Source organism: Crocuta crocuta, unplaced genomic scaffold, assembly GCF_008692635.1.
Source record: "Crocuta crocuta isolate KB4526 unplaced genomic scaffold, BGI_CrCroc_1.0 scaffold17, whole genome shotgun sequence".
Taxonomy (NCBI): Eukaryota; Metazoa; Chordata; class Mammalia; order Carnivora; family Hyaenidae; genus Crocuta; species Crocuta crocuta.
Genome location: NW_027532041.1, coordinates 3410048 through 3430860, shown reverse-complemented (window position 1 = coordinate 3430860; position 20813 = coordinate 3410048). Strand labels below are relative to the sequence as shown.

General features: G+C 41.1%; 1 protein-coding gene across 3 annotated transcripts in view; it reads left to right on the top strand.

Annotated features, from left to right (window-relative positions):
* Window positions 1–20813, top strand: part of DNAJC6 (DnaJ heat shock protein family (Hsp40) member C6) — a 134784-nt gene that overhangs the window by 71626 nt on the left and 42345 nt on the right. For all 3 annotated transcript variants that reach the window (XM_077776358.1, XM_077776360.1, XM_077776359.1), the window contains exons 2-4: window positions 17574–17724; window positions 19078–19127; window positions 19233–19381. In XM_077776358.1, coding sequence (XP_077632484.1) covers window positions 17574–17724; window positions 19078–19127; window positions 19233–19381 — 350 coding nt within the window. The remainder of the gene's footprint in view (window positions 1–17573; window positions 17725–19077; window positions 19128–19232; window positions 19382–20813) is intronic.

Sequence of the window (20813 nt, the reverse complement as noted above, 5' to 3'; positions counted from 1 at the left end):
CCACTTTTTATGCTTTGTTTTGTTTTGTCTTTTGTTTGTCCCAGGATTCACCTTCAGAGTGTTTCTGCATTCCCTATTTAGTTAGCATTTAGATGTGTCCTCACTCTGAGTTCACTTTAGCCTCATTGAGCATCTTTATGCTTGGCACGACTTAACTACAGAGGTTCCCACTAACATATTTATTTGATAATTAGGTGCTGAAGGTACTGCTCTGAAATTTCCTTCAGGTGCCCTCAGATGGAATTATCGCTTTTGAAATATGTCCTAAAGGATGTGCTGTCCCTGGGGAATGCCACTTGTCTGAGGCAATATTAATCTGCTCTGGGAACAGCTTCTTGGCCATCTGCTGATAACCGTTTTTTATCATTTGTTATGTAAGTGTGAGGATCAGATTCCATAAGCAGCTATACAGAGAGCAGGTAAAAGTTCTTATTCTTTAGCTTGACCGTCAAGCCTTCTGGGATCTGACCCACCCCACGCCCCCATTCCCAGTCTCTCCTCCCTCCCCCTCTACACACCCTCCACAGCCTCCCAGCTCCCTGCAGGATGTCCTTGTTCCAGGACTTGCCTCAGATACGTTACTCACCATCTCACAGTGCCCCTTGCTTCCTCACCTGTTTGGTGGACACAGGGATGCCCATGTCCTTGTGCTCTTAGTGTGTTCCCCAGGACTGTGCTAACCGCGGCCCAGTTAAGGTCCGTTTCCTTTTTATCTATGTCCCTTTAGCCTGTTTCCACCCAAACTGCAAATCAAATACCACCTCTTCCATAAAACCTTCCTCCTTTCTCCTTCCAGCGACCAGCATCCCTCTCTTCAAGCTGGGCATAAGCACTTCTGAACTCCTGTCCACTTTATATGTACATATATAAATAGTATTTGGTGAGTCGGAGCAAGAGAAAAGCAGTTAACAATTCTGGTGCAGCTCTATGAGAGATATTAGAGAAAAGCCCTTTAATGATTTGGAAGACTACATTTCAGTGTTAAGTGGAAAAAATGGCACGTCCCAAAACACAGATAGTATGATCTTACTTCTGTGCACATGTACACAGAACATACAACATGTCTGTGTGCATGTACATAGAAATGCAGAACTAAAAATGCAAGGATATACGGTTCTCCAGGATGTTAACAGTGCTTATCCTTGTTTGGTTTCTCATTTTCCTCTCTGATTTAATTCTGTTTTCTTTAGTTTTAGTGGACCTTGAGTGCAGAGAAGTGAGTTAATCATACTGCCTTGTGGTTTTTAAACCGCATGGACTCCTCTCTGGTTTGCTTCTAGATTCTAGATTTCTTTTTTCTCCCCATCCCAGCCTCATTTTTTAGCCATCTGCTCTCTTTCTAATGCTCTGGATATGTGTCCTTGCATATACCCAAATCTTCCATATTGAATATGACTGACCTCTGTATTACATGCATCTTTTGTTATATGTAATTATATATGTATATTTTGTATGTTATATAACAAAGTACAACATGTATATTTTACATGTTATATATGAAAATGCAATATAACAAAAAGTTATATATAACATATATATTTAAATCTGAATGAAAACCTTAGAAACTGGAATTCATATCCTCTTATACCTTTTTTCCCCTTTCACTCCCTTTCTTTCAACCTCACCATTGTGTACACACACGCGAAAGAAACTTTCTTGAGCAGTTGTACTTCCAGCTCTAGAATCCCAGGATTCTTTTTCTTTTTCTTTTTCTTTTTTAATATTTTTATTTATTTCTAGGAGAGAGAGAGAGACAGCGTGAGCAGGGGAGGGTCAGAGAGAGAGGGAGATACAGACTCTGAAATAGGCTCCAGGCTCTGAGCTGGCAGTCAGCACATAGCCCGACGCGGGGCTTGAACCCACGAACTGTGAGATCATGACCTAAGCGAAAGTCGGACGCTTAACCGACTAAGCCACCCAGGCACCCCTAGAATCCCAGGATTCTTAACTGTGCATATTAGCTGATCCCTCCCTTAAACTCTGTGCTCCATGGCTATGCATAGAGTTCTCACTCTGACTTGTCCTGAATAATTGAGCAGGCTTCCCTCCCTACTTCTTAGCACAGCACTGCACCTGAGCAGAGAATGGCCGTGGCTAGGTAGATAATCCTATGGGACCAAGGATAGTATTTTGCGGTGATTCCTTATCTTATCTTTTTCCAGACAGTCTGGACACTATTCAAGTATATGGCAATGGGGACATAAGCTTTGGAGCTAAGGGGCGGTGTGTGTGTGTGTGTGTGTGTGTGTGCGCGCGTGCACACACTTCCACACGCATATACATCAAAACTTATAGAATATTTACATTTTAAATATGTTAAGTTCATTGTATTTCAATTTTATAAATGTCAATAAAGCAGCTTTTCTTTTTAAAAAAGTTAATTGTAACAGTGTTTGAGGAAAATCGTTTTATCTTTCTGATGTATTTGAGGCATGGGAATACATTACTAATATCCCTATGAGTACTGAAATGCTATGAGTGTCACTTGCTTCCTCTCATGGCCCAAGCAGGACTTCCACTTCCATTGTCATTAGATAGACATTTGTATATCCTAACTAAATAACCCTGTCTAAATGAATCTGCCTCTTTGAGACACATTTTTTATATGAAAAATAAGAGCAAAAATATTTCTCAGTATTGCATGGGATGGTGTACATTCGTAGCCTAGTGCCTAGATTGTAGTAAGGCTCCTTTGGCTATGTGTGGCATGTGTGTGTGTTTTGTGTTGTATGTAGTATATACACATCGAACCTGATTTTGTAAACAACAGACAATATCCATTTACGATAGTTGCTGCATCTCTGGAGAGCAATGATTGGATCTGTCTTTAAGAAGTCTGCTTGCAATGAGAGCTCCAGGATCGCTGTCCAGGAGGAGCTAGCATGAAACAGCCTCATGGGAAGGAAAGGGGTTGGGAAACTTATTTTACAGCTGCATTTGAACAACTAACAATGCTTTTCTAAGATTCTATGAATATCTGGGTTTCTTTGGGAAGACTTTTAGAATTCTCTTAGCCACCTGTTGAGGCTTCTATTGTCTTCCCTCTTTCCAATATGGAGAACTGAGATGTTGATTTCAGTATTGTTTGATTTTTTCTTTGTGGTAATCTTCAAGCAGGCCATTAGTCTTTAGCTATCTCTGTTTTCCATCACAGACAGGGTCAGATAATAGTGAGGATGTCTTCTTGTTTGCAACAAGAAGGCTAGTCATTAAGGGAAATGTCATAGTTCCTTTAATGCAATTTTAGCCCTGACCTTTTGGTTAGAGAAAGGAGAAAAAAATTGATAACCTCTTACTTCCTGTAGTTGAGAGGCCATGTGGTGGACAGAACCCTTTCTATTTCTTCAGAGTTCTCTTAGGGGTTCTGATCTTGCTAAAGGGATTTGATCATTCCTGTTTCAGAATGGTGAACCTCTTTATTTGGCTCAAGCATTCAAGAGTAAAGGTCCTGCCCATAAAAAAAATCTTTCACATAGGTCTGTTTTTCTGGCACACCGTAATTACTTAAAATATTTATTGAAAAAATATTCATTCAATAAATATTGGATAATTAAGCATTATCCATGTATCCATTATTTTATATGAGAGTGTACGGAATTTAGACGGACAACTCTAGCCTGATTCCAGTGACCCATGAGGAACAAAATGTGTTACATCTATTTAGCTGGAATTTCTCTGGCATCAACCCTGTGCCTTGCTTTTTTTTCTACACAAAGTCAGTTTTGGTTTCATGGTAGTCTTCATCTGGATTGCATTTCTCATTCTTCTTGCATCATCCTTTCTTTTATATCTTGGATTTTTTTCAGGAAAGAGTAGCTAGTGATGGTTACTTAATTAGCTCCTCTTATCTATCTGAAGATAAAAATTTCTCCTTCACCTTTTTATTAAGTATTAGCTTTCCATACAGTAAAGCTCTTGTTGAGTTACATGAAATTCCCATTTCGCAGGCAAGAGTGCTCAGTGGGTGTTAGAAGATAGGGTGCTGCAGTTGGAAATTCAGAGGAGTGTAAGGGGCATCTGGTTATATTTGCTGCCTACATTTAGGCAAAGGCCAAGCCTCTGCTAAGTTTATTTGCTTGATCTTTCTTGCCATCCCTTCCTCTTCTTTCTGATTCCTGTATTCCACAGCAGCTCAATTTCATATACATTTTTTTGAGTGCTTACAGTGTATCAGGCATTGTGCTAAGATTTTAGGGGACTGTAAAGAAGTGAACTATCATACGTATTATTGAAGACTCAGAATCACTGGAACCACTCACAAATAATTCTGATATAAGTCAGACTGCCTAAATCATAGGATGGGGGTCCAAAGTGAGATGGGAGAATGGGGCCATGAGAGACAAAATTCTTTTTAAAGATGTCAGGATGGGAGGTAGATAAGAGCAGAGGCTTTGGATCCAGCCAAACTCGGGTCCCTTTTCATTCTGCCATGGCTGGGACTAAACTTTACCAAAGCCTCAGTTTCCTCAGTGGGACTCCTACCTGCCACTGTGCTTAGTATGAAGGTCTAACTCCATAGTTTATGGAAACTGCTCAGCACAGTGCCTAGACTGTGGGTTTAATAGATGGCCTTTTAAAAAAATTCCAGTCAACATACAGTGTTATCTTAGTTTCAGGTGTATGTTATAGTGATTCAACAATTCTCTGCATTATTCCGTGCTCATCAAGAGAAGTGTGCTCTTAATAGTCTTTCACCCATGCCCACCACCCCACCTCCCCACTGGTGACCATCAGGTTGTTCTCTATAGTTAAGAGTCTGTTTTCTGGTTTTGTCTCTTTCGCTCGTTGTTCATTTGTTTTTTTGCTTAAATTCCACATATGAGTGAAATTATATGGTATTTGTCTTTCTCTGAGAAAGAAATTTGTCTTTCTCTGACTTATTTCATTTAGCATTCTACTGTCTAGATCCATGTATGTTGTTGCAGGTGGCAAGATTTCATTCTTTTTTATGGCTCAGATTCCACTGTGTCTGTATACCACATCTTTATCCATTCATTTATCAGTGGACTCTTGGGCTGCTTCCATAATTTGGCTATTGTAGATAATACTGCAATAAACATAGAAGTGCACATATCCTTTTGAATTAGTGTTTTCATATTCTTTAGGTAAATATCAGTGGAATTACTGTCATATGGTAGTTCTTTTTTTTGGTTGGCCCTTCAAACCTTTTCCCACAGTGGCTGCACCAGTTTACATTCCTACTAACAGTGAAGAAAGGTTCCTTTTTCTAATAGATGGCCTTTTAAAAATAGTGATAGTGTCTGGGGTGTCTGGGTGGCTCAGTCAGTTAAGTATTTGACTCTTGATTTAAGCTCAAGTCATGATCTCACAGTCATGAGATCAAGCCCTGTGTTGGGCTCTGTGCTGAGCATGGAGCCTGCTTAAGATTCTCTCTCCCTCTCTCTGCCCCTTCCCCACATGCACATGTGCACATGCACGCTCTCTCTCTCCTTCTCAAAAAAATGTTTTACAAATGATGGTAGGGTTAAAGAATTTTAGATTTGAGAGGGGAAGTATAGCTCCTTTTTATTTTCTAAACAAATATACACACATATAACTGTTTAGCAGGTGATAATATTTATAACACAAATCATTCTAATTTTCATTTTTTTTGTTGTTGATTTTGGACATTCTCTAGCGTGTCCCTGTCGCTAGCTAAATGTTCACCATTTCTGAGCCACTGTTTGACATAGGGAATGGCATCAGATCCTTCTAGGAGCTTCCCAATTAACTTGATTGTCATAAGAGGCCCAGTATCTTATGCCGGTCAAAGAAGGGCTGGGTGAGCCGTTGATTCGTCAGGGCTGTGATGCAGGTGGATACTAGCGCTTCCTACGTGGCGTGGGTCTGCAAAGCCCGAATCTCTGGCACCACCTGCTCTGTGGCCTGTGCCTGCCAGTGCTGAGCTCTCTGGGCTGCTAGCAGGTGCTGCACGCACCCAGGCCTCTGCCCTCATGGCCATTAAAGGGGGCATTAAATCCCATTAATCCGGCCATTAAAGCAGCTGTCGGATCTGTCCATGTCTAGGATGGTTGCCATGCAGTGACGTGTAGTTTTATAAGTGACTTGCAGTTTTATTTCTTTTAAATTATTTTTGCATTTATTTATTTTTGAGAGACAGAGTGTGAGTGGGGGAGGGGCAGAGAGAGGAGACACAGAATCCGAAGCAGACTTTAGGCTCTGAGCAAGTGTTCAGCACAGAGCCTAATGCAGGGCTCGAATCCATGAACCGCGAGATCATGACCTGAGCCGAAGTTGGACACCTAACCGACTGAGCCACCCAGGCGCCCCGTGTGACTTAACAGCTTTAATAGCTCATACTGTGTGCTGAATAGTGCGGAAGTATTTCAGTATTTCAAAAACCGGTACCACTGAATCTGTGTGAACCTGGGTGTTAGTCATGCAAATAGCACATAATAGTTTCCCATACCAGGCACCACATCACTTCACGATGAGAAGAGGAAACCACAGAACTACATAGAAGTTCACATGTTAAACACTCAGGATACGGAACTACTGAGAATGAGGAGTTTACATGTGCTGTAGCTGAAGCTCTCGAAAGAGGTTCTGTACTGGTTTTCCAGCCTGGCTTTATCAACCCTGTCACTGAACTGCATAATCTTTTTTTGCTGAGGCTGTGAAATTTTGCTGGAGACCGCCTTTTCCACTGTTTAATTCTTTCCATTCTCCAGAACCACCCGGTAGCTGTCGTTTACTAAGTGCAAACAACACGGTAGGCACTATGCTAAGGGCTTTACAGCACATTCTTGTATAATCCTCACCACAGTCCTATGTCATATTCTCCTAATGTTCCCTGTTTACAGATAAGGAAACCAAGACTTTGAGTAGTTACTTAACTTCTATAGGCTACGCGGCCAGCTGTAGCAGAATTTGAATCCAAACCAGGTCTAGCTGCTTAAAAGCCCTTATTTGACTGTGGTGGCTTTGTTCCATCCCTAGCCTCTTGATGGCATAAGGAATGTTGTTTTTTTGTTTGTTTTTGCTTATTTATTTTTTTCTGTGAAATTGCTATGTTTACTTGGATTCTTGGGTATTTTGTGGCAGGCAATCCAATGACTCATTTTCACAAGAGCTGAATTTCTAAGAACTAAAATAAAAATTCCTGGTTGTTTTAGAAAATCTTGCTACTTACAAATCACACTGGGGTGCCTGACTGACTCAGTCACTAGATAACGCTTCTCTTAATAATGTGTCTCAGGGTCATGAGTTCGAACCCCATGTTCGGTGTAGAAATTACTTAAATGAATAAACTTAAAAAAATCATGTTGACATGCATGGTCTCACTTGATCCTTGTGGTGTCATGAGACATATAGGAAAGCTTTTGTTCTCAATTTGTTCCCATTTACACAGGGAGAAGAGGTCTGAGGGGAGTACAGTATCATGCTTAAGGCCACAGAGTTTTTAGGTAGAAAAGTGAAGTCTTCAGTCAAGACCCCTCTCCCCAATGTCAGGTTTTTTTCTAAGCTGCCCTGAACTATTGTGTAAGATGAATGAGGTATAAGCAGCCTTTGATTCTGGAAGCCAAGGCAGTGGGCCTTTTCATAGTGGATCTAGTTCTTATCCCCCATGTGATCTGTCTCCCTAATTGCAGGAAGCCAAGAGCTGAAACGTCTGCTATAAACAAGGAGGATGAAGCCTTCGGTGATGATGACACTGGGTCTCTGCTTATTGCTGAGTGTTGTGGAGACAGAATAGTGTTTTCCTAGGACAGGAGCTAAGAGTGCATCTCTGCAAGGTCCCAGCTTTGTAGAAGGCAGGAAAGGACATTTGTGGCATTATGACATGTAAATAAGTACAGAAGCTCCTTGCTGAAAAGGAGTATAAATATGAACAGATCATCATGCCAAATTTCAGGTTATCAGTTACCCCTCAAATGGGCTGAGCACTATGAAATAATAACTCAGCATGACTAGACCTGGATGACAAAGGCGTTCCAGAAATGGGAAGATGATGCTCTACAAAAGTGTCTTTGTGGAGGCTCAGAGGAGGCTCAGAGTCTTGCCTACTGAGGAAGGCTGATGTCCCAAGAACTTTAATTTTGCTGAGGGTCGTTTGCCATCTCTTTCCTGTCCTAATCTGTTGGATTAGCTTGAGTGTTCACACCAGAGCTGAGAGTTACTACCCTGATGAAGCAGGGTCTCGGGTCTTAGGAAGAAGTCAGGTATTGAAGGATGCTCCTGGCAACTTCCTATCCCATTTGGAGTGAAACCTCCACACAGGGCTTGTGGGCAACATTGACCTCCATCTTACAGGTGGGACCGAGAAACCATTTTGTAGCCATGAACTCTGATGAATTGTGCACAGAGGAGGGAAGTCTCCACAGCCACTGAGAACCGACATACTGAAGCTTAACAGCATAGCATTTGGCTGTTGTCTTTATTTTATGTAGTTTATTTTTTGTTGTAAAACTTGTTAATGTAAATTATAGAAAATTTAGACATTCTAGTTCAACAACAACAAAAAAGTTGCTTCTCATTCTGTGACTTAGATATCATTGCTGTAACTATTTTGAAAATGTTGCAGCTAAGAGCCTAGAGTATGGAGCAGCCTGCCTGGTACAAGTTCTGGCTTACTAACTCTGGGACCTGGGGTGGGTCACTGATGTGTCTTTGCTTCAGTTTCCTCATGTTGAACATGGGGACAGCGATGGTATCCCCTTCATAGGGTGGTTATGAATAGAAAGAATTTCAATTAAGTGCCAGGTACATAGTAGGCATTCAGTAAGCTTGACTTGTTATTTTTATGTTTATTAAACCATCTGAATTCTTTCTCTAAACTCAAATAATCTTCTTTTGCAAAAATGAGATTTTACTTTGTGTGTTTTGTATCCTGCTTATTTTTTACTTCGTTCTTTGTCATGAGCATCTATACTCTCCTACAAAGTGGTTTTAATAGCTAATTATGTTAGAGGTGCACAACCACTTCTCTTACTGTGGAGAGGCACATTATTTATAGTCTCTTGCCATTATAAACAATGCCTCAGTGAACACCTGGTTTGTTGCTAAATCTTTGCATACTATCCTTTTCTTTTGATAACAGTACTTTATGGGGGAGCCTCCTTTCTAAGGGGTCACCAAGCAAAATTATCTGCAGCCTAGGGTTTCATGGCTACATATATTATTGAGCAGCAGGAGCATACATGGAGAATGCTCCAAGGTTCTAATGAACAGTGCATGCAACCTTAGAGATTGTGAGAGTCTGATTTGTAGATGATCAAATATTTGTATCTTTTAATGGGTTGGTATCATGGAGTTCTGTTCTAGCACGTAATAAAATGTTTATAAATTTTCTATAATTTACATTAACGAGTTTTACAAGAAAAACCAAGTTATACAAAATAAAGAAGTTCCTAATACTTCTTATAGTATTTTGCTTATGGCAGACAAATCATTAAGATGTTAATGAAAAGTAGCCACACCTACTTATCCCATTACATAAAGACAGTTAAGACCAGCCTTAACACTTGTACTAGTCTTCTTAAAAATAGATTCTATTCCAAATAACTATCAAACCAGCTCAAATATGTTTTGGAATGAAGCATGATGTATGAATAGAGAACAAATAGCTAACTCACAGTCCAGTGGGAAGCACAGATTATCTCCCAAGAGATACAATCTTTGTGTCACTCTGCAAGCAAGAACCACTCAGGTTCTACCTGTGGTGAGTTCTCAGGACTTGGGAGCTATTGGGATCCTGTGTCTTGTCTCCTAAGTTAGGAATCCCAGGAAAAACTTGTATATTACATCCTTAGAAATGACACGGGGGCAGGGTGTCGTTCTTTAGTGCTGGTCTTTGGTGGGCCTATAGTTTAAAATGACAGGACAAGGGTGCCTGGGTGGCTCAGTCAGTTGAGCATCCAACTTCAGCTCAGGCCTTCATTTCATCATGGTTTGTGAGTTCAAGCCCCACATCGGACTCTGTGCTGACAGCTCAGAGCCTGGAGCCTGCATCAGATTCTGTGTCTCCCTCCCTCTTTGCCCATCTCCCACTCGCTCTCTGTCTCTGTCTCTCAAAAGTAAATAAACATTAAGAAAAGGGGGGGTGCCTGGGTGGCTCAGTCAGTTAAGCATCCAACTTCAACTCAGGTCATGATCTTATGGTTCATGGGTTCGAGCCCCGCATCGGGCTCTGTGCTGACAGCCCGCTCGGAGCCTGGAGCCTGTTTCAGATTCTGTGTCTCCCTCTCTCTCTGACCCTCCCCTGCTCACGCTCTCTCAGAAATAAATAAAACATTTAAAAAAATAATAAAAGGACAGGACATCGTAGAACAAGAATCTGCCTGGAGCCGTGGAGGCACAAACCTGGATCTTTCTCTTTGGATGGCACTCTCAAGCTCTGTCAACTCTAACATCCCCAGTCCCACCCTCTAAGACCCACAAATTCCTGAGGAACCTTTAGTAAACTCAGGGTGTTTTCCCACTAGTTGCCATTTAGTCATAGCAGTTAGAAATATGTCAGAGGTGGCAAGGTTTGGGCTCCTAGGAATGCAAGTATTTTCAACCAGCGAGTGCAGGGATTAGAAAACTTTTTCTATAAAGAGTCAGACAATAAATACTTTAACTTTGTGGACCATGAAGTCTCTGTGGCAGTGACTCAGCTCTGCCATTGTAGCATGTGAAAATAGCCACAGACAGTCTGTAAAGCAATAAGTGTGGTTGTATGTATCATTGTAATAAAAACTTTACTTATCCACACAGAGATTTGACCTTCAAATTATATTCACCTTATTAAACATTTTCTCCTTTGACTTTTTTCAATCATCTAAAAATGTGAAAGCCATTCTGATTTCACAGACTGTACGAAAATAAGCAGCTGACTGGATTTGGCCCATGGGCTATGGTTTGTCAATGCCTGATCTACAACAGCCATTATTTCTTGGCTTCTTGTACCTTCTACGTATTACTTTCTGATTTCACCATTTCCCTCTGCTGTGTCATTTTTTTTGCAGGCCCTCTGCACTTTCTCTCAGCCGAGACTTACATAGCCTTTGGAGAATCTATTCTTCTGGCCCTCAGGTAGCTCATCAGGGAAAACCAGAATACCTACCTAAAAGAACCATTAGGGCAAATTCAGATAATGTCCCTCTTCTCTTTTTTGTGTCCCGACTAATTTGACATATAATATGCACATATGAAGGCCATAGATAGATTCTGACAAGTGGTTCCGGTTTCTGCAGGGCTCCAAGGTTCTAATGAACAGTGCAGGCAGCCTTATGCATGGTGAGAGTCTGAGTTTTACATGATTAAGAATATTTATATCTTTTAATAGGTTGCTGCCATGGAGTTCTGTCCCAGCACAAAATCAAGAGTCCAAGAGCGGTCTGAATAATGAATTTGGTGTCATCTCTTAGAACAATGGTATATAACTAGGATATTCAGGCTGGAATGGAAACTCTGGATGGAAATGGGGGAATTACAAACATTTTATACCATTCTATCCTCAATATATTTAAAACAAAAACACAATACAGATTTTTTTATGTGAGGATGTGTTTAAAGGGAAATAATATATTCTATGTCAGAGGGAAACAGAACCCAGGAGGACATTTTCAGATCTGTAGTTATAGCCCTAATCTGTGGGGCTGCGCATCAGATCAATTCCTGGCATTTTATTTAGGGCTGTGAAGCAGTGGGGGCGACACAGACTGTCTGCCTAAATAATGAGATTGGTTTGGTTGGTCTGACAGATGCAGTGATTTATGGGAGTGTTTATTGTGGGGACATCTGCTACTGAGAGCGGCCAGATGGAAGCCATACAGGCGGGAGGTGGAAGAGAATAAGGAATAGGGGAGGGGTGGTTGTGCATAGGGCAGGTAAAGACCACCCTAAGTAGAGCTGTTAGAATGGAGCTGCTATGGGGCTGTGGAATAGTGGGAAATGGGAGAAGCCTGGGCTTTGGATTGTGCAGATGGGGCTTTGAATTCCTGGCTCTGCCACTAGTTAACCGAGATTTTAGGAGAGTTGCTTCCTTTCTTTCAGCGTTCATTTCTTCATCTATAAAATGGGGATAATAAACACCCTCCCTCTTTCCCACTATGTGAAATTGTACTAACAAAAAAGTCCAGAGTTCCTGGTATGTAGGGGAACTCAGTTAGTGGTAGACATTATTCCTGTTTGTCCATGTGTCCGTTCGTTTGTTTATTCACCAGCATCAACGGTTCTTTGCGATTTCTAATAGAGCCATATTTTCAAATAGATACCTGATGGTGACTTAGGCATTAATGGCTCTTGTGATGAGGAAGAAAGTACACAGTAGTCAACGAGTATTTATAGGTATATGTATTGCCATCCAGATGGCACAAAGGAGTTTAGTGGGAACTTGAAGTATGATTTAAAGAACAGTTGCCTGGGGCTGCCCCGGTGGCTCAGTTGGTTAAGCCTGACTCTTGATTTCAGTTCAGGTCATAACCTCACTGTTCATGAGATTGAGCCCTGCATTGGGCTCCATGCTGACGGTGTGGAGCCTGCTTGTGATTCTCTCTCTTCCTCTCTTTCTGCCCCTCCCCCACTCACGCTCTCTCTCAAAATAAATAAATAAACTTAAAAATATAAAGAGCAGCTACCTGGCCAATAAACACAATAAAAGATACACAACTCACTAACTGGGGAAAAATCATAAAACAAGACCAAAATGAGATATTGCTTCACACTCACCAGATTGGTAAAAATTTTTAAATCAAACAATACAAAGCATTATACAGCACTACTAGTAGGAGTTTAAACTGATATGACTTACTTTGGGAAATGATTTGCCAATATCTAGAAATCTGAAAATGTGAATATCTTTCTTACTAGTATATTCCGCTCCTAGATATAACCTAGAGAGAATCTCCTGTATATAATCAAGACACTGTGTTCATAACCACATTGTTTATTATAGTAAATGACCTTAGTCTCCATCAGTGGGGTAATGGATCATACTTTAAGTGAGATAAAGTTACAGGTAGCACCATCATAGATGAATTTTAAACCATGGTTAGTGAAAGAAATAAAATTGCAAACACAAAACCATTTATAAACAGCTTTAAACATGGAAAACAATATTAATATATTGCTTATGGATAACTACATATATAATAAATGTTTAAAGACATTTGTAGTGATACATATCAAAATCAGAATAGTATTAGGGAAAGAAAGAGGGATGTGATTGGAAGGGTTGCCCAAGCCTCAAATCCAAACCCTGCCATTTACTTACCAGCTGTGCACCCTTAGACAAATTTCTTAAACTCTCTGCTTCAGTTTTCTTTTTCTTTCTTCTTTCTTAAATAGTTTGTCAAGTTGGTTTCCATATAACACCCAGTGCTCATCCCAACCAGTGCCCTCCCCCATGCCCATCACCTCCCTTGCCCATCACCCCCCTTCCCCTCTCCTCCACCCCCATCAGCCCTCAGTTTGTTCTCAGCATTCAAGAGTCTCTCATGGTTTGCCTCCCTCCCTCTTCGCATCTATTTTTCCCCTTCTCCTCCCCCATAGCCCTCCGTTAAGTTTCTCCTCATCCTCCTATAGGTGGAAGCATATGGTATTTGTCCTTCTCTGACTGACTTATTTTGCTCAGCATAACACCCTCAAGTTCCAGCCATGTTGCTACAAAATGGCCAGATTTCATTCTTTCTCATTGACATGTAGTATTCCATTGTATAAATATACCACATCTTCTTGATCCATTCATCAGTTGATGGACACTTAGGTTCTTTCCATGTTTTGGCTGTTGTTGAGGGTGCTGCTATGAACATTGGGGTACATGTGCCCCTATGCATCAGCGCTCCTGTATCCCTTGGGTAAATTCCTAGCAGTGCTACTGCTGGGTCATAGGGGGGTTCTATTGTTAATTTTTTGAGAAACCTCCATACTGTTTTCCAGAGGGGTTGCACCAGCTTAAATTCCCACCAACAGTGTAGGAGGGTGCCCGTTTCTCGACATCCTTGCCAGCATCTAAAGTCTCCTGATTAGTTCATTTTAGCCACTCTGACCAGCGTGAGGTGGTATCTCAGTGTGGTTTTGATTTCTATTTGCCTGGTGATGAGGGACACTGAGCATCGTTTCATGTGTCTGTTGGCCATCTGGATGTCCTCTTTGGAGAAGTGTCTGTTCATGTCTTCTGTCCATTTCTTCACTGGATTATTTGTTTTTTTGCGTGTGGAGTTTGGTGAGTTCCTTATACATTTTGGATACTAGCCTTTTATCTGATATGTCGTTTGCAACTATCTTTTCCCATTCCGTCGGTTGCCTATTAGTTTTATTGATTGTTTCCTTTGCCGTGCAGAAGCTTCAGTTTTCTGACCTGTGAAAGAAAATAGTAATAATGTCTTCTTCACAGGTATGCTTTAAGAATTAAATGAGTAAATATAGGTAGAATGCTTAGAATAATACCTAGCAGATAGTTAAGTGTTTTATAAGTGTTAGTAATTATAGTTCTCATTACATGAATATTTTATCTTTTATTTATTTAAAAAATCTTAAATATTGCTATTTTTCATTTATAAACATTTCAGTATTTATTCTGGCAGGTGAGGACTCTTTTTGGACATAACCACAATATTATTACTCCTAAAAAAGTAACAATAAACCTTTAATATCAAATAGCAAGTGCTCAATTTCCAGTTGCCCCATAAATGTGATTAATTTTTTATAGTTTGTTTGGATTAAGTTCCAAACAAGATTCACACATTCTGCTTGGCTGTCTTTTAAGACATTTTGATCTATAGATTCTTCCTCCAACTCTCCTTTTTCTTCCAATTTATTATTTTTTTTAGTTTTATTGAGGTATAATTGATATATAAAAATTACCCACATTTAATGTATACATTTTGATGACTTTAAATATGTGTGTATACTTCTGATACTATTACCACAACCTTCGAAAATCACCTTGTGAAGTATTTTTTATATGAACACTTAATATGAGATCTTTTTAATGCATTTTATTTTATTTATTTATTTTTGTTTGTGAAGGAGAGAGCATGAGCGTAAGTGAGGAGGAGGAGAAAAGAGGAGAGGGACACTCAAGCAGGCTCCATGCCCAGCATAGAGCCTGAGGTGCCCTTGGTCTTATGATCCTGGGATCATGACCTGAGCCAAAATCAAGAGTCAGGGGCTTAACTGACTGAGCCACCCAGATGCCCCCCCCCCCCCGCCCCTTCTTAACATATTTTGAAGTCCATTATAAATATTACAATTAAAAAATAAATATTTCAATTTTTTAATAAAGAAGAGATGTCATATAGTTGAAAAGTGAATGAAGATTAAAAGTATCTACATACGGGGCACCTGGGTGACTCAGTCAGTTAAACCTCTGACTTTGGCTCAGGTCATGATATCGCAGTTCATGAGTTCAAGCCCCACGTCAGGCTCTGTGCAGCGCAGAGCCTCGAGCTGTTTTGGATTCTATGTCCCCCCGCCCCTCTCTGCCATCCCTCCCTTGCTCATGCTCTGTGTCTGTCTCTCTAATAAATAAACATTAAAAAAAATTTTTTTAATATCAACATAGGAATTTCAGGATGTGGGATAATAATAGTTAGCTACAGTCTCTTGACCCCTAGATATATTAGATACTATGCGAATAATTTTATATGCACTTATTCAACCTTTTCCTATGAAGAAGGCAGTATTTTTATCCAGATTTTAGAGTCAGGAAGAAAGAGGCTTATAATGACTGTTACTTCCAGGGTGTCTGGATGGCTCAGTCAGTTAAGTGTCTGACTCTTGATTTCAGCTGAGATCATCATCTCCAGATTTGTGAGTTCAAGCCCCACATCAGGCTCTGTGCTGGCAGTGTGGAGCCTGCTTGGGATTCTCTGTCTCTCTTCTCTCTCTGCCCCTCCTCTGATCTCTCTCTGAAAATAAATAAATAAACTTAAAATAAAAAAGACTGTATTTCTTTCCCAAGGTCACAGAGTTAGGAGTAGCAAGACTGAGCCAGAACCCAGGTGAGAATGACTCCTGCTCTTGACTACTAGGCTGAATAGACTACCTGGCCATTGTTTACATTAGCCTCCTTTACGCAGGCTTCTTCCTTTCTTTCTTTCTTTCTTTCTTTCTTTCTTTCTTTCTTTCTTTCTTTCGTTTCTTTCCTTTCTTTCTCTCTTTCTCCCTTCCTTCCTTCCTTCCTTCCTTCCACAAATAGTTTATTGTCAAGTTGGTTTCCATATAACACCCAGTGCTCATCCCCACAAGTGCCCCTCTCCGTACCCCTCCCCCCCCACATCCATCAGTCCTCAGTTTTTGTCAGCATTCAAGAATCTCTCATGCTCTGTGTCTCCCCCTTTCCCCCACTATTTCCCCCCTTCTTCTCCCCCCTTGTCCTCCGTTAAGTTCCTCCTAATCCTCCTATAAGTGCAAACATATGATATTTGTCCTTCTCTGCCTGATTTATTTCACTCAGCATAACACCCTCAAGGTCCATCCATGTTGCTACACAAGGCCAGATTTCATTTTTTCTCATTGCCATGCATGCAGGCTCCTACTTTCTTCCTGTATCGGCCTTTGTAAGCTAAGTTGTGTTATGCTGAGGAAGATTCCCAAAATGGGAATGGAGGTGCTTCTAATAATAAAGGGTTGGTCACCACTCATCCAACATGTTCACTGAAGGTCACCTGGGAGCTCTGCCGCACAATTTCCTATTCCAGGACCCAGGAGTCATAGACAGAGCACCCATGTTCTCAAACCTTGCAAGGGGAAGGGCAAAGAAAGAGGCAGGGACAGAAACACAGAGAGGGAATTAGAACTATGAGGAGTTTCACACTCACTGTTAAATGCTCTATCCTGAGAGTGACACACAGTACCTCCACTGACATATCATAGACTAGAGCCCTGGTTTTCAACCAGGGGTAATTTTGCCCCCCAGGGGATATGTGCCAATGTCTGGAGACAATTTGGGTTGTTACGACTGGCGGCAGTGGGGTGCTACTGGTGCTATCTAGTGACTAGGGGCCAGGGTTACTGCTAAATACACTACAATGTGCTGAGCAGCTCCCCCCCCTCCTCCCACCATAGCAAAGAAGTATTTGGCTCTGAAGTCAATAGTTTCAAGGTTGAGCTAATCACAAGGGACCAGAAGGTACAATTTTGTGAAGCTGTAAGGAATGAAAAACTGAAATACTTGATAAATAATACTGATGACCACTATGCATCCTAAAAACTGTTAAAAGCCCCCTGAGAAGCTATTTTACATAATGGAAGTGAAGAATGACTTAGAGGGATAGCCATGAGATGAGTCTTCCTAACACATTCAGCTCCCTCGAAGGGCAGAGGAGGCCCCTGAACCCACTTCTAAGCTTCTCTTCCTCTGATGTGGGCACTGTCCCAAAGAAGTATAATGCAGGCCACATGGACAATTACATTTTTTCTAATATTCATATTTAAAAATGTGAGACTTAGAGAAGTACTTCCCTTGGGCTCTGAGGCCCAGCAGCACTGTAGTAACCCAGAGATAGTAATTTCTGAGAGAGGGCATAACTTACAGGAATATCTGCCCTGGTCTGCATGTGTTTTAAGAATGAAGAGAGATCGTGTAGTCTGTATATCAGCTCCATTTCTGTTTTCATTGGCAGGTGCCTCATCCCCAGACATGGAGCCCAGCTATGGGGGAGGTCTCTTCGACATGGTGAAAGGAGGTGCAGGGAGGCTCTTCAGTAACTTAAAGGACAACTTGAAAGACACCCTCAAAGACACATCTTCCAGAGTTATACAATCTGTTACCAGGTATGTGCACTGTTCCCAGTTAAGTTAATGGACCTCCATGCCTCCAACGAATCTGGTTACCTGGTTACCTGCCAACTGATTTTCTGGCTCAGGGACTGTCAATTGTGTGATATAATTGCATGAAATCTGATCAACCAAGCAGTGTCATTGAAGCCATAAAGTTGAGGCCTTCAGAAGCTATAAGCACAGGCCAGGAGGACTCAGTGCATCATTATGTTAAAATATAGTGGTTGCCATCCCTGTTTTTTGAATCCAGCATCCTGGGTTCTAATGCATTATCTGCCCTCGTTAACCATGCAATCTAAGCAGCTTAATTAGCTTAATTAACCTCTCTGAGCTTGACTTTTATACTCTGGTAGGCTTCGTGTCTCTGGTTGGTTTGAGAATTAAGTGATAAATGAGATAATAATGAACATGCAGTCTGAAAATATTCACTGGATTGTAATGGAAACATTAATTTTTTGTGCCTCACTAGCCCTTTGAACCTTGTTTATTGGAAGACATTTTCTACCCTTCTACTGTATGAAAATTCTTACAAGCAGACCATATGAATTTTATTTTATTCTTAGGTATTAGAAAATTCTAGGATCACTTTAAGTTAAAAAATGCTGTTTTGAATCATAAATTCAAATGTCAAGCCCAAAAGATTAATCAACATTTTAATCTTTGTTCCAAGGTAAAGTTTATCCCTTACCTGCGATTGCTAACTAGGGCCTGCTGGATAGAGAAAGGGGGTCCCTTGTTTTTCTATCACGTCCTTGCCTACCCTCTCAGTGTCCACACTTAGAAGAGATATTCATGAGTAGGCAAAGTGCTGGAATAATCAGTGTTAATGAATAAGAACTGTTTTCTATTTTGAGATTGATTCTGTTCAGGAATCAATGTTCACCTACAAAGGATATTTGGGTACAGAGGTTGGAGTGATAGATTTACACTCCTGAGGATATGGGTTGCTTCTTTCAATAAGTATTCTTTGTTAGAGAGAAGGCCTTGAGTGAAGTAAAAGTGGCTACTGGGTGAAGTGTCCAAGTCATGATGGGCAAGTGATTGAGAGGGAGAAGACCTGGCATATTCGGATCATTTTTTTTTATTTAAATATTTTTATTTATTTCTAGGAGAGAGAGAGAGAGATAGCGTGAGCAGGGGAGGGTCAGAGAGAGAGAGGGAGACACAGACTCTGAAACAGGCTCCAGGCTCTGAGCTGGCAGTTAGCACAGAGCCCGACGCGGGGCTCGAACCCATGAACCGCGAGATCATGACCTAAGCGAAAGTTGGACGCTTAACCGACTAAGCCACCCAGGCGCCCCATATTTGGATCATTTTAATGAGCACCCTTTCCTGTCTTGCTTTTAGCTACACGAAGGGAGATTTAGACTTCACTTATGTTACCTCCAGAATTATTGGTAAGTTTCTCATGTTTATTAACAGCTCAGTAGCTTGGCTTTCAGTTGTTGCCCATTGCAACAGCAGACCTGTTTAACTGATACTCTCTCTGTGATCTCTCCTAGTGATGTCCTTTCCTCTGGACAATGTTGACATAGGATTCAGGAATCAGGTGGATGACATCCGAAGCTTTTTGGATTCCAGACATCTTGACCACTACACGGTGTACAATCTGTCACCAAAGTCTTATCGAACTGCCAAATTTCATAGCAGGGTAAGGGGTTTTAGCACTGGGATTCCACAGTTGACGATATAACAGGGTATTTTTCCCTTTAAGAGCTATCCTCAAAGGCTTTGTCCTCAGACACACAAAGCTGATAAACTATACACTCTGGACACTTCTAGCCATGAAGTATTTATTAGACTTTTACAAAATATTTTGAAGATCTTCCTTGGGTGAGGACATTTGCAGGAAAAGTTTATCTGTCAGTGAGATCCCATATAATTTGGGGGTCTCAAGTCACTTGTGGCTGTTTGCTCAGTTAGGGCACATTGCTCTGAGGCTTAGTTGGAGATTGAATTCCTATGTAGGGCAATTGGTGACCCTTATACTGTAGCACTAATTATGCCCTTAACCTTTCCTTATTGCTACTTGGGCATCATGATGAAGCAGTGCTGCTAGACCAGTATAGACACCTCTCAGTATAAGGGAAATAGCTCTCTGACATTCAGTAAAGGTGCTTTTTTCATAAGTAGAAAATAGCACACAAGTACTTCACACTGTAGGTTTGGTAATACTGCTACTAATATTTGGAGCTTTTATACTGTCCTCAGAGGTGGATCAAGACCTGGGGCACAGAGAATTAAGGTAACTTGCCCACGACCATTACCACTAACAGGTGGTCTAAGGCTTGCTTGTGTTCTTAACCATTGTTCTGGGCTTACAGTATTCCTTGGGAAAGCTGGCTTATCCTCCTAGGGAGATTTTTTAATAAAGCAGAGAAATATTCCTAGTTTCTGACTGGTTAAGAAGACATGAGCATTGGCTTAGGTTTGAATCTGCTGTGGAGTCTGATATTTCTGGCCACAGAGTTCGTGATTCACTCACTGAATTAAGGCTTTTTCTGTCACCAGAACATTTTCAAAAATTTTGATTTAGTCTTACAAATGACTGGTTTTGCAACTACATCTGGGTCTATTCCTAAATAGAAAGGGTTTTCTACACAACGGACCCTTGAAAAGTGAACATTTATTTTGAATAAGCAAAATGATAGCTGCTTGTCCACCCTGTATCTAGGATCTCTCAGCTTTGACACTGGACCACATTTTGCTCCAATTTTAGTTGCCGTTGATAATCTTTGTGATTCAGCTTTCAGATCTAAAAAACACAAGAAGGTTGATCTATCTGTTCTCTGAAGCCTCAGCTGCCCTAATGTTCAATAAGATAAGGGGCAGTTTTGCTAATGACTCTCTTTTCCATGAGTGTTCCCAGAATAGGCAAGAGGAAATCCAGTGGTTCGCAAATGTTAGGGAGCGACAAAACCACCTGGGGTGCTGGTCAGACACCCAGGCCCAGGGTTTCTGCTTCAGCAGGATAGGGGTGTGGTGGGAATCTGCACCTGCTAGCAACTTCCTGGGTGCCTCTCCAGCTGCTGCCCTGGGGACCACTCTCGAGAAGCACTGATAAAGCCATTCTGAAGCAGTTT